The 15,117-nt window shown below is 41.2% G+C and overlaps 1 protein-coding gene across 12 annotated transcripts in view; it reads left to right on the top strand.

Annotated features, from left to right (window-relative positions):
* GHR (growth hormone receptor) overlaps nucleotides 1-15,117 on the top strand; it is a 296,319-nt gene that overhangs the window by 241,812 nt on the left and 39,390 nt on the right. For all 12 annotated transcript variants that reach the window (XM_013990636.2, XM_021076571.1, XM_013990637.2 and 9 more), the window contains 1 exon segment: nucleotides 12,725-12,854. In XM_013990636.2, coding sequence (XP_013846090.2) covers nucleotides 12,725-12,854 — 130 coding nt within the window.

Genomic DNA, 15,117 nt, shown 5'->3' on the forward strand with positions numbered 1-15,117 from the left:
TACAATATTTCTAGCAAGTTGCACATCTGAGATTCAAACCTAAAGCCACCTGGCCTTTAAGCCTGTGCTCTTTCTACTATTCCATACTGCCCCTGTTCAGATTAGAGGCTCTGCCCAGGAAGGATAGGTTGGGTCTCCTGCTGAGCTGCCCTTGAGTGTCCATGAACTAGATGAAAACCCTGAGCTTTCTCAAGAGAATGGGCCAGAGAGAATGGATTCCTTGAAATAGGGGTTAGCTCTATACCTTGATTTATACAATTTGCCAATTTAGCAACTTTTTTTAGGTCCTTCATGATTAAGCCTGATATATTTTCTGAATTCTTTTCATTAAATGTTTTTCCTTTGAAATCAGTTCTACCATCTAAACCAGTACTGTCAAGTAGAAATGTAATGAGATTACAAACTATGTATGCAATTTTAAATTTTTTAGTAGCCACATGAAAAAAATAACAGGTAAAATTAATCTTGACAATATCTTATTTTAGCCCAATATAGTCAAAATATTCTTTCAGCATGTAATCTAATAAAAACATTATTGAGATAATTTACAGTATTTTTTCATAATCTTCAAAATCCAGAGTATATTTTACATTTACAGCAAATCTTGGGATGCTGAATTTTCAGGGAAATGAAATTCAGTCCTACTGAAACAAAGTTAGAGTTAAGGAAAAATATTTTGCACGGCTCTTTTACATTTAAATTTAATTAAAATTGAATAAAATTAAAAATTCAGTTTCTTGGTCACATTACTGTATGTTAAGCTCAATGGCCACCTGATGCTACTAGCACTGCCATCTTGGACGACACAGAGCTAAATCCTTGCCCCTCAGAATGTGGTCACCAGGAGCAGCATCAACAGCATCTAGGAACTTGTCAAAATGCAAAATGGAGTTCCCTTTGTGGCTCAGCAGACTAAGGACCCAATGTTGTTTCTGTGAGGATGCAGGTTCAATCCCTGGCCTCGCTCAGTGAGTTAAGGATCCAACATTGCTGCAAGCTGCAGTGTAGGTCACAGATCCAGCTTGGATCTGGTGTTGCCCTGGCTTTGGTGTAGGCCTCAGCTACAATTCCAATTTGACCCCTAGCCCAGGAAATTCCATATGCCATAAAAAGAAAAAATAAAGTGCAAAATCTCAGGCCCTACCTAGTGAATCTGCATTCTAACAAGATTCCCAGGTAACACCTATACATATTAAAATTTGAAAAGCATCTCTCTAAAAAAACAGATCTCTAAAACAAAGAGCCCCAGAGTGAATAAATGAAGAACTATGAGGGCTTAGGAAATTTGCTGCAGGAGCAATGCCAGGGCTTGGTATGTTGTATTCTGTGGAGAAGTTGTAGTTTCCCACAGAGGCAGCCGTGGCTGTTCCACTGTGTGCACTGACACAGAGCCATCCTGGAGCCTGGAGCTGGCTCTGCTCCCAGGATCTATGGCACAGAAATAACACTAACTTCCATGACTCCCACAGTGAAGGCAGCTGCACTCTCAACACCGTATATGCTTGAAAGTGCAACTTTAGAACCCCCAAAACACAGCTGTGAGCATATGTTTCTGCTCCACACAGTGGAATTTAAGTCTGGACCTTCTTGGGAAACCCCAGATCACCCACAAGAGGGGCTTTTGCTGTCCACCACACTGCCACCCCTGAGAGCCAACACAGACACACTCAACATCCTTATATGCAGGTTAATCCAGTTCCCCCCACCCCCCACCCCCCACTGAAAATTTAATGCATGCTGTTTGCCTTACTAGTCTTTATTTGATTTGTTTTTCAAAGGCATTTGAGGGGCCTTTCAATATGTTTACTTAGGGAATTCACTGTGCTAATCCAACATAGAAGCTCTTTGTTCTAATTCAGTGGTTTTCAAACCTAGTTGCACTCAGCTCCTGGGGCATTTTAAAAAGCACCAATACCCAGGCATCACCTTTTTTTCCCCCCACTCTATACATTGAGAGTAGTGTAAATTTTTTTAAATATAATCAACATATAACATTGTACAGGCATTGCCCAATCTATTAAATTAGATCTCCAGGTATTTTGTTAAAGATACCCAGGTGATTCTGATGTGAAGTTAGTTGAGAACAACTGGTCCACTTTGAAAGAGCCCTTAGCTGGCAGTCAGGTGCTTTCCTGAAGTCAGTGCCTCTCAATCAATATTTAATATGCAGAGGATAACCTGGGAACTTGTTAGCATGCAGCTGCTGATTCAGCAGTTGTGAGGGTAAATAAACCTAACTTTGTGTACAGATGTGTCCCTAGTGGCATTTGGTTGGTGATCACCATCAGAGTTTTTCTATCTCAGCAAATCGAGCTAAGTTAATCGCTCTCTCCTACTCCTCTTTGAAGCCTTCCTCTCTCTCCACCCTCAGAGCTTAGTAATCACAACTTCCTTTGATTTCCCTAAAGCAGCTATAATCTTTATTTTTAACTCCCTTTTATTGTTGGCTACTCCTCACATGCCCATGTATTATTTCCTGTACTACTTACAGCTCTTCAAAGGTAGAAGCCATGTGTCATTATTTTTATAATTCCCACAACATCCAAAAGAGTGCCTTGCCCATAATAGGTGCTACATAAATGCTTCTTGATGAACTGAAACACAGAGGGTCTTGTAAAGTCTCTTAAAAATCCAAAGGACTTAAAAGTGAAAATTTATTCATTGAGCAGAAAAAAAGTTCATATAGGCAAGGGGGTAGAGGAGATTGAGGATTTTGATTTTTAGGGTATTTTCATTCTGGAGACATTCAAATTTTGGAGACCTATTTTTATAATGTAATGGCTTTAGTTTTTGTTGGGAAAAAGGCATTATTGACATTTTAGAGCAGAGAATTCTTTGCTGTGGGGACTATGCATTGTAGTCTGTTTCATAGCATCTCTGGCCTCTACCTGCTAATTTCCAGTGTCACCCCTCCCCAGTTATGACAATCGCAAATGTCTTCAGCAAATGTCTGCTGGGAAGGAAACTCATCCCTGGCTGAGAACCCTTGGTTTAGAAGAATGAAGTTTGACATAGCTGCCTTACTGCAGCAATAAATACCTTTAAAAATTACATACGCACACACACACACACGCAAAAATGGCAAGCTACTTTCCTGAGAAGTATGTATATTTATAGGAAAAAATGTTCTGTCTTCCTGCATTTTGGAAGCTATGGCTGTGTATACCATATTTATCTTTGCATCTGTCGTATTGGTCATTCTTTTATAGAAATAGAAATACATATGTGAAACATTTTAAAAATCTGAATGTAGGCTTAAGAACCCAAACATGTGGTGTCATTGTACCAAGCAAGAACTTGTATACAGAGCAAAATTTATTACGAAAGAAGGCCCAAGCTGATTCTCTCTCAAGGAGTGGGCCCAGCTTCTTTGTGTAAACTATCTGTCCGGTGTGCCATGATCCTTGGACTGCATATACTCTTTCAGCAAGTGATGATGTTAAGCTGAAGCCTGGCACACAAACAGGTGTCCACTGATTGTTTCGCAAATGAAAAAGTGAATGAATGAATGTCGAATGTGGCTGTAAATCCTAAAGCTAAAAAGCTTTGGTGTGCTCATTACAAAAGACCCTGTTTCATTGCATTTGAACCCTCAAAACCTTGGAAATGAAATTACACAGAAGACTGTATCATCATCGGTGAGAATAAAAAGGCCTCGACAAAATTACAAGACAGGGAAAACAAAGTCTCATTCATCAGTTTGTTTCTTCTGGCGATAGAAGGCTCCCCTGAGACTTCAGGAGGTTCATATTTTTCAGTGACAGAGACTTGACTTTGGCACAACATTGCTATACTTTAGGCTTGGATTAGAATATTCCCACATGTACTTTTTCCTCCCATTTCTGGCAGAGAACTTGCATGTGAGAACCAGACTAGAGGCTGCAGTAGTGGGGACAAGCAGGATGCCTTCGGGGCTCAGAAGGGAAAGGATGATAGAAATATATCCAGTTTTTGAATGCTGCTGTCCTTTAAAATCACTAGGAAGCTTTTAAAAATCTAGCATTTAGGTAACTAAATTGATGATTCCAAAAATTACCAATTAAAATAGAATCTCATAGGATAGAACTCAGGCTCAGAGGTTTTTCTAATTCCCCAGGAGATTCCAGCATACACTATGTTAATTCTGACACTAGCTCCTCTGCCAGCTACCAGTTTTCAGGAATTTGGATGAGAACCTATCTACAAAACAGAGATAGACTCACAGACATAGAGGACAGACTCGAGGTTGCCAAGGGGGAGGGGAGATGGAGTGGGATGGACTGGGAGTTTAGGATTAGTAGATGCAAACTATTAGATTTAGAATAGATAAACAGTAAGGTCCTACTGTATAGCACAAGGAAATATATACAGTCTCTTGGGATAGATCATGATGGAAGATAACAAAAAAAATAATGTGGAGATAGGTAGGTAGGTAGATAGATAAAGATATATATGACAGGACCACTTTGCTGTCTGTACAGCTGAAACTGATACAACATTGTAAATCAACTATAATTTTTTTTTTTGGTCTTTTTAGGGCCACACCTTTGACATATGGAAGTTTCCAGGCTAAAGGTCGAATCAGAGCTGCAGCTGCTAGCCTAGGCTACAGCCACAGCAATGCAGGATCTGAGCCACATCTGCAACCTACACCACAGCTCACAGCAATGCTGGATCCTTAATCCACTGAGCGAGTCCAGGGATAGAACCCGCATCCTCATGGATGCTAGTCAGGTTCGTTAACCGCTGAACCATGATGGAAATCCAACTATACTTTAATTTTTAAAAATGTAAAACAAAACAAAACAAAAAAGAACCTCATTCACACGTGCTTCAGCTAAGTTTCACTTAGGACATTTTCATATGACTGAGGGATCCATTGGTGTCTTTTGTGCAGTGAGTTACAATCCCTGTTTCTGTGACAGTGGCATGCCTAAATTAATGATAGGAGTTTTTTGTGGAGTTTTTTTTTTTTTTTCTTTTTGTCTTTTTAGGGCCACACCCGCAGCATATGGAGGTTCCCAGGCTAGGGGTCCAGTTGGAGCTGTTGCTTCCGGCCTACGCCACAGCAATGCCAGATCCAAGCCGTGTCTGTGACCTACACCACAGCTCACGGCAGCACCAAATCCTTAACCTACTAAGCGAGGCCAGGGATCAAACCCACAACCTCATGGTTCCTAGTCAGACTTGTTTCCCCTGCGCCACGGCGGGAACTCTGATGGAGATTTTTAAATTGAAAGAAAAATGTCCAATTGGTGATAAGAAATAAAAACTAAAGTATATGTAGTAAATTTTAGTGTTAAGTATAATTTCCTGCTTTATATTTTTTAGATAGATGTTCTTACTGAGATAAAATTCACGCGATGTAAAATTTGCCATTTTAACCATTTTAAAGTAATTGTATTCCCAGTGTTGTACAACTCTCACCACTGTCTAATTCAAGAACATTTCCATCACTTCAGTATAAAACCTGTGCTTATTACTAGTGCCTCCCATTTCCCTTCCCCCTCATTCCCTGGCAACTGCATATCTACTTTCTGTCTTTAAGGATTTGCCTATTCTGGACATTTTATTTAAATGGAATAATATGTGGCCTTTTGTGTCTGGCTTTTTTCACTTAGCAAACGCTTTTCAAGGTTCACCTGTGTTGTAGCACATCCCGGTATTTTATTTCCTTTAATGGCCTAAGCATCTTCTCTTACATGATTATACCACATTTTGTTTATTATCCTCTCATCAGTTGATGAACACTCGGGTTGTTTCTACTCTTATTAGTATGAATAATGCAGCTATGAACATACTTGTGCAAGCTTTTATGTGAACATGTTTTCAATTCTCTTGGGTACCTACCTAGGAGTGGAATTACTGGGTCATGTGGTAACTCTGTGTTTAACTTCTGAGGAACTGCTAAACTGTTTTTCTACAGTGGTTGTACCAGTTTATATTTGTACTGAAGGTTCCAATTATTCTACAAGCTCTTGCTTTATTTTTTAATTTTTTGACTATGCTATCTAGGATGTCCCGTACCTTAACCAAACTGAAAATAAATTTTACTGAACTTAGTGCTAATTGTTTCTTTGAAATCTCAAAACCATGCTATACAGAATACACATTTTAAAAATAATGTTGGGTTATGGGATGGAAATCCTATGAAATTGGATTGTTATGATCATTATATAACTACAGATGTGATAAATGCATTTGAGTAATTTAAAAAAAAAAAGACTTAAAAAATAATAATAATGATGGGAGTTCCTGTCATGGCTCAGTGGCAACGAACCTGACTGTTATCCATGAGGATGTAGGTTTGATCCCTGGCCTCACTTGGTGGGTCAAGGATCCGGTGTTCCCGTGAGCTGTGCTGTAGTTTGCAGATGCAGCTCGGATCTGGAGTTGCTGTAACGTAGGCCAGCAACTGCAGCTTCGATTTGACCCCTAGCCTGGGAACTTCCATATGCCACAGGTGCCACCCTAAAAAGACAATAATAATAATAATAATAATAAAACTATGGCAATTCTGTGTCCTAAGTCAATTATTCTGCAAGGCAGTAAGTATGTGTCTTTGAGGTGATGTTCCTATTTCCATCTTCCTACAGGCTACCCTGGTGGAACTTGGTGTTGCTGGAGCTGTCTTTGTATATCCCTCTCTCTAGTCAGAGAAAACAATACCAGCAAAAAGCCCCTACCTTTCCACCAAAGAAGCCCTGTTATTATTCATCATAGTTTTAAGAAAACTGATGGGAGAAAAGAGAAAATCTTAGGTCAAGTAGAGAAGTATATAATCACTCTGTCCAAGATAATTAAGTAATACAAAAGCACTTAGTAAGCCATGCACCAGATAAATGCTATGGAAAAGAGGGTAAAGAGGAGAAAGATGATGGATTAATGCCCTGGAATGTTCAAAGTTGGTATTAGGTTCAACTGCAACTATTTAAGAAGGGAAGTAAGTATATTTTATAATGAAAATGTTCAATGAAAACTAAATGATGAAACAAGTTTTGCCGAAAAGATACATGTTTACATGCCAGCGGTACAGCATGCACAGCTCTGTTTCCTGACATTGCCCCCCGCTCCCCGACCCCAACACACACACACACATGAACTATCCATAGAGGCAGCTGCATCAATTTAAATTCCTTGCCAGACCACATGTGGTGCAAATTCTTTTTCAAGACCTTGCAAAGTTCACTTGATTTGATATCCATCTTAAAGTAACTGAACATATTCACTAAGCCTTTATTTTATTCAACGTTAACCTTATTTTAAATGCACCAAGAATCCATTTTTCAAAGCATACTAGAGTTTAATTTAAAATAATAAAAGAGAGAGAAATGAACATTTCAGCAGAGATCTTGTGAACTCTTGTTCTCAACTCTAAGCCAAGAAGCGCCTAAGCAGAAGATTTTACAGCTGTGCCTTTCTCAACTCCACAGAGAATCATAAAGGAAATCGAGTGTGAAGGTGAATTCCTTACATTCAGTATTGTCCAATACAAAATACTTTATTGAATTATTTGCCAATTTCCAACATTAATTGAAAGCTCTTTTTGCCAATAGCCTATATGAATGGCTGAGTAGCTGCAGTTTCATACTACATTGCAGTTCCATAGGTTAAAAAAAAAAAAAAAAAAAAAAACCTATCAAGTCTTTTAAACATGTGCTCTTTGACACTACATTATAAGGCAGTTAGTTCCTTTTGACAGTAGCTTGAAATAGTGATCAACCAGGAAGTTTATGGATTTCTTCTACCATATTTGACAAGCCAGCATCCATCAAGGACAAGACCTTTAGTGAAAGAGGGTGTAAGAGGCTCTAAAGTGGGAGAATCACTGAATTCCTGAAGCTCTTCAAATAGAAGTGTTTTGGAAATCACAAGTGTACTCTATAGAAGATTGCATGACCTCAAAGTAGGGCTTCAAAAGGGAGGACTCCCGTACTCTGGGCCAGGGGTTCTTTCCCCTCAACCTAAGTGTTTACAAGCACTGTGCAAATATCGGCACCCCTCAGTCCAGAACCTGGTCTCCAGGAAGCCCCAGCAAATATTTAGGCTGAATTTCCTTTACAAAAAATAAAAGGTAATGTTTTAGAAATACAGTTCAACCACCTTGCCTATTCCAGTTATTTATGAAGTTCATTTATCTATTCTCTAAAATTCTTTTCTTTAGTATGGGTCTTTGTGAGTTTTAATTATTAACCACATGAAGGACTATTGTTTTGTTTTCTTTGGTCTCCTTTCTTTTTTTTTTTTTTTTTTCTTTCTTTCTTTTTAAGGCCACACCTGCAGTATATGGAAGTTCCCAGACTAGGGGTTGAATCGGAGCTGCACCTGCCAGCCTACACCACAGCCACAGCAATGCCAGCTCCAAGCCATGTCTGCAGCCTACACCACAGCTTGGTGGCAATGCCAGATCCTTAACCCACTGAGCAAGGCCAGGGATCAAACTTGTATCCTCATGGGTACTAGTCGGGTTCTTGACCCACTGAGCCACAATAGGAACTCCTTTCTTTATGATTTGTCTACACTGCCCAACTCAAAAGGAAATTCTCAACCGGTTGTGTTCAGAGGGCACGGTTGTCTCTTCTCAAGATGTTAAGGCCCCAGCCTCTGTCCAGGGGTGATAATAAGTGTCCAGAACTGTTGACAGGGTATGGGCCACAGGACAGGGTGCAGTGGAGACTGTACACTGAAGAGAAGAGGGCCAAGAGCCAGAAGGTTTTCCTTTCCCTTCAAAGATTCCCTTCCTTCCAACCTTCCCCTCCCACTTCAACTGCTCCTCTTCTACCACCAACCCCCCAGCCCACCTTGGGAACTTATACGTGATTTCATTTGGTTTTTGTTCTTGCTCTGTCAGGAGTAGAGGACAGAAAACACATCTGCTAAGAGAACAGAGTGTAAGAAGGCAGATGCCTGTTTCAATATGTAACAGCTGCCTGCCGTCCTCCCTTGTGTACTGCCGGGGAAGACCGGCTTCCTCCAAGGACAGAGCCACCTGGCAGGGAAGGAGCCCCAGCCAATCCGACGGGAAAATCAGCCATGGTTCACTGTCAAAGGTGTTGAGCTGCGACCAGCAGGGCCTCCCAGCCCCTCTGACTCTGTCTCTCCATCATCGTAGGTTTGAATGCAACATCATTCCACCGACTTTTAAAAACCTGAATTTAGTAAAAAGTTCTCTTCAAGCTTTCTCAGTCATAATTTCAGCAGCAATACCAGTTCAGCTTATTCTTAATTCCCATCACCTGCTTATGGTCCATCAGAAAATTAGGCAGGTTTTAGCCTTTAGATAAATCCTTTTACACATATATTTAGAATATCTCTTAGTTCTCCACGCATTCACCATGAACCATTATTGTACTCTTTTGAGGTCATAATCAATATTCATATCCTTCCCACATCCTCCAGAACTTGGCTAACCAGCATTTACACCAAGTGTCCGTCTTCATCTCTTCATCTGTAGCTCTGCTAGAACCAGTCAGAAAACTTAATAACTGGAAAGCCAACTTTTCAGTGCCTACACATAACTTTATTTCTCTCCAGCAGTGGCTCTCAACCTGGCCTACATGTCGCAAGCAACACCCAGGCTGCACCCCTGACAGACTGAGTCAAGTCTCTGTCTTAGGTTTAGGCTAAAAAAAAAAATCACAAGAGAGTAAGAAGCGTTTGCTAGTTTAGAAATGACTCTCTGTGTGTGGCTTATCAGAGGGGACCTCCAAGTGTACAGCAACCATTTGTTGTCTTCATAGGGAAACACAAAACAAGTTTCTACTGAGATTTTCAGATGTAATCGAAGGGTGCTCATTTTAAGGTTAGGGCCAGTACCTCTCTGACTTGGAAAACCTCAGCATGACTCTAAGGAGCTGGACTTTAGGAATGTTGGGTGTCTTCAGCCACAATGGTAATAACTGAAGCAAGAGGTGCCTGAGAGAGAAGCAGCCAGCTATACTACAGTTCTGGCCTCCAAAAGAGAAGTTACCCACCTTCCCACACTCACTGTGATATGTTTTTATTGTGAAAGAAAAGTGGTTTATGTCCATCTTAAACATGGCTTTGAAGTTCTCATGTATTGGATTTATTTATCCTACATCAACAGCATTCAGATATTTACTATGGTTAATATTATTCCCTATCCCTATCCTTCCTCCAAATTAATCCATCAGCTGGGTCCTCTGCTTCAGATTCTCTCACAAGACTGCAGTCAAAGTACCAGCCAGGGGAATTCCCATTGTGGCACAGTGGGAACAGATCTGACTGGTATCCATGAAGGATGTGCGTTCGATCCTTGGCCTCACTCAGTGGGTCAGGGATCCAGTGTCGCCATGAGCTGTGGTGTAGGTCACAGACATGGCTCGAATCCCTAATTGCTGTGGCTGTAGCTCCAATTCGACCCATAGCCTGGGAACTTCCATATGTCATGGGTGCAGCCTTAAAAAGAAAGAGAAAAAAGAAAAAAGTGCCAACCAGGGCCATGGTCTCATCCAAAGTACGAACTGGGGAAGGATCAGCTTCTGTGCTCACCTAATGCGGTTGATTCCCAGGATTCAGTTCCTGGAGGGGTATTAGACTGAGGGCCTCACCTTCTTGCTGGGTGGGAGCCAGAAGCCACCCTCAATGCTTTGCCATGTGGTTCTCACTAGCATGGCAGCTTTGCCTCAGCAAAACCAGCCAGAGACGAAGTCAGCTAGCAAGATGGAAGCCACAATCTTTTGTAACCTAATCACAGATGTGACACCCCTTCAGTGCTGTCAGATTCCATAGGTTTGAGGCAAGTTAACTCAAGTGGAGGAAAAGAGTTCAGGTTGTGGTAACAGGAGACAGGGATCCTGGAGGCCATCTGAGAGGCTGTCTGCTATAGCACCTAACAGTAGATACCCAGCCAGAAAAGAAAGAAGGAAGGGGAGAAAGAGGGTGCAAGGAATGAGAAAGAAAGGAAAGTAGGCAATGGAAGATACAAAAAAAGACACAAAAGTAGTTTTGCTGCACTGTGCCTATCTCAGAGCACGTACCTCACACGTTAGCACCGCAACCATGAATTTCCTGTTTCTTACTTAGAATGGACATTATTGTGGAGCTTTCTATACATCTGGAGTTAAAAGGAAACAGAATACTAAGTTAAAGCAAGTAAAAACATGTTTTAAATTCTTTTTTTTTAAGTTTTTCCCCTTCGTGTTTCAAGTTTTCCGGCTGGGTTTATGATTCTTGCCATTATGTGGCAGGTTTATTGCACAGGGAATATAGGAATCTGGATGGTGTTTGCATTTGGTATTCTCTGGTGGGTTTGGCTCAAATGCCAAAATTAATTTTGATCCTGTACATTGTTATTAATGATTGTATGGGTCACTTAATTGTAAAAGTGAAGTTGTAAAGTCCCTTGGATCTCATCTATTCCAGCCTCTCTATTAAGGAAACTGAGGTCCAAAAGGCTTAGGAAGTTCAAGACTAAATAGTATCAGAGCCAAGACTAGCTCACAAATCTCTCAGTTTGAAATCCAGCATCTTTCCTCTTCTTATATTCTATGCAGAATAAGAGTCAGAATGGGCAGTACTCTCCTCAGCCCTACAGGCACTAAAACATGTTAGTTGTGGTTTAAATATGGTTTATTTAGCACTGATTTTCTGGAAGGATCTAAAAGTAACATGTTCAGTACTTAAGTTGATAGAAGAAGGAAGTTTTCCAGGAATGCTATGTGTAGGAGGTGCTTGCCTCACAAAACACACAGCTTTTCCATTTGCAGTGGATCCCGCAGGCTCCTCTGCTTCTGTGCTCTGCGAGGGGTTCGTAAACGCTGACCACCATCTCCAACATGGCCACAGAAGGCAGAAGAACAAGGACAGTTGGTATAAAAACATGGGTTTTGTGTCAGACCTGTCAGCTGCACATGCATAGCTGCAGATTTCATAGATGCAGGGGAGTTTGGGCTAACAACCTAGGAGTCTCCCTCCACTTCTCAAATTAGAACTGACACAGAGATAAACATAATTTGCTTAATTTCTCTATTTAATGAGACTACTGGCTGAATCTTTTAAAGGAATGCCAACATTAGTGACTTTTTATCAAAAACCTATAAAAACGGAAAAGGCCCTGTGGGGGATGCTGTGGTCCCCAGGCCACATCCCTGTGGCCAACCTGATGCCAGTGCAGCCATCTGTGCTGAGGCAACTGCCACCACGCACATGGCTGGGCACACTTCAGATGCTACCTAAGTTTCTCTGAAGTCAGACGAGGACCCTCAGCCCGTGCGCAGGTGCAGCCTAGAAGGTCATGGGCATTAACACCCTCCGGGGCAGCCCTCAGCCACTGAGAGATGGGAATTGGTGGATTAACACCCTGCTCTCCGGCCCTTGTCAAGGAGCCCAGGAAGGCACTCTTCGCCGCTTCTCAGAGGGGCCTCTGTGGGGCTGGGCCCCAGTCAGCCACCATGGGGACCAGCTGAATAGTACACACATTTTTTAGCTGTTCTCTCTATCCATCCCGCTCACCCTCCAAATAAACTGCCTGTACCCAAATCCTCATCTCTAGTACTGGTTTCTTAAATAAGCCCTAAGAAATAATGTTGGGAATAAAAACACAATGGTTTGTCCCTGGAATTAAGGGCCGACAGAGGAATGATTGACAAGAACCGCTCTGAAGCTGTGACCCAGGAAAACATTTCTAGAAGTGGTTGTTCTTCACCACTTTAAATATGTGTTTCATTAGGACCATCCATCACCCTCCTGATCTCATGCCTTGCCTTTTCTTTTTATTCGGCAGATTCTTCTGGAAAGCCTAAATTCACCAAGTGCCGTTCACCTGAACTAGAGACTTTTTCATGCCACTGGACAGATGGGGTCCGTCACGGTTTACAGAGCCCTGGATCCATACAGCTGTTCTATATTAGAAGGTACAGCCTTCATGCCTTTCTGACTTTTCTCTCCATGAATTTTCTGATTAAAATGTACTGAGTCATATGCAATAGTAGGAACGGAAATGATTTATTTTGATGATCTAAATGTATTCATTCATTTATTCAAAAAATATTAATGAAGCCCTTATTGTCTGTTGCACACTATTTTGGGCACTGGAGATACAGGAATGATTACAAAAAGATAAGGTCTCTGGTCTCCTGGAGATTTGTTCCCAGCTGGTGAAGACAGATAACAAAAAAATTTTTTTAATTAAATGTCAGCTGGTAATATGGGTTATTAAGAAAAGTAAAGCCAAAGAGGATAAGGAATATTAGCACTGTGTGAATATATGTGTGTGCATGAGAGTATCTGAGGGTGAGCATGTGAGCATAAGTGAACACATTTGTGAGTGCATGAATGTGCGTGAGTGTATAAAAGTGTGGGTGCAAGTGTGAATATGCATGAATGTGGGAAAGTAGGTGAATGTGCATGAGTAGCTTTGTGTGGGAATGTGTGAAAGGGTGGGGGAATGTATGGTTGTGAATGAGTGTGTGTGTGTGTGTGTAAAAGTACATGAGCGTATGGGAGAGTGAACCCATGAAAGTGAGTGTGCATGAGTGTATATCAGGAGCTTAGGTGAGATCTTAAATGAGTAGGTCAGAGGAGGCCTCCCCATGGTGGATTACAGCAAAGACATAAATGAGGTGAGAGAGGCCATGTGAATATCTGGGGACAAGAGTGTTCAGACAGAGGAAATCAAAAGTGCAAAGGCCCTGAGGCCAATGGGGTGAGTTTGAGGAATGCAGGAGATCAGCATGGGTGGGAGACAGGGAGAGTGATAGGGTAAGAAGTCAGAAGGCTAGCAGCCAGATCTTGCAGGCTCGTCTTTCTCTGTGGTGGGAAGCCATAAGGATTTTTTGAAAAGATGTTTGTTTTAAAAGACTCTTTGGTTCCTATGTAGAAAATAGACTGGGTTCCTGTTAGTTACATTCAATAAGGAACTAGGATACTTCTCTATTCCATTTTTACTGGTTGTCCTATAAAATAACAGTGGAAGAGTAAAACAAAGCTCTCTCAACACAATCACCAACTAATGTGTTTCTTTCTTTCTCGTCACCTGCCATGGTTTCCATCTGTTTACTCTTATGTCATACATTTTTTGCTTTTTAAAATTTTAGGCTCAAAAACTCTATCATCTCCTCTTTTCCACCCAAACCCCAGAGAAGGCCTAAGCCAAGATACATGATTAGTGGAGACCCCTTACCCTAGGCAGGTGGTGGTCACCAGTCCAAGGATGGCGCTGCCTGCCATGCAGAGGAGCAGGGAAGGGAAAGCAAGAGGCAGCAGGCAGTTAAGGCCATGAGCTCAGGGCCATCCATCCTGCATTTCAGCCTGGTCAGTCCCTCGCTCAGAGTAATGCCAGGCAGATTAGTCAGTCTGCCCACAATTCAGCCACCTCATTTGCAACATGGAGATAACAGACTTTGCTACTTGGCTTCTTGTGAGGATTTTATTAACTAATGCATGAAAAGAAACTTATCACGGTGCTTGGTGCATAGTAAGTACTTAATAAATGGTAGCTGCTCTTCTGGTTATTGGTAGTGTGGTAATAATTTAAAATAATAATAGTAATATAGAATTCCAATTCCTGGGCTACAAAAGCAATTTTTGATTCTTTACTGCTTATGATTATTGGTATGCTGTAAGGCCTTTTTTTTTTTTTTAAAGCAGAGCTGGGTGCCTAATTTGCAAATATACTTTGAGTCAGCAGCCAGGACTAACTTTACTCACCTTTCCGGGGTGCAAGAGGTCTCTTGGATGTAACCCAAAGGGCACACAAAGATGAGATGGTTGGGCACCAGTGCTTTCCCCCCCACCCCGGGTAAGGCTGCTACTGCAGAGACGTAGGGGCCAGGAGACAAAGCAGATTTGTGTGAGTATGTTTGGACAGGAAACTAAAATGTTAACACTTCAGAATATCAAATTGATTGTTAACTGAAGAGAAATTTAGTAGGTTCAATTTTCATACTTTTGCTTTAGCAACATAGAAAGCCAATCAATCAAAACAAAAGAAGTTGTTTGTATAGGTAGAATAGAGAAGTACCAGAGTTGGGCTAACTTTATGACATTGATTTTCACCACTCTAATATTCATCAAATTTGAACCTGAGCAAAAAGATAAATTCAAAATATGCAACCTTCATAGATACATATTTGTCCCTTACCTCTTTGGTAAGGGCCTTCTTTGTTTTTCAGCAGT

The sequence above is a fragment of the Sus scrofa genome, chromosome 16 (assembly GCF_000003025.6).
Source record: "Sus scrofa isolate TJ Tabasco breed Duroc chromosome 16, Sscrofa11.1, whole genome shotgun sequence".
Lineage (NCBI taxonomy): Eukaryota > Metazoa > Chordata > Mammalia > Artiodactyla > Suidae > Sus > Sus scrofa.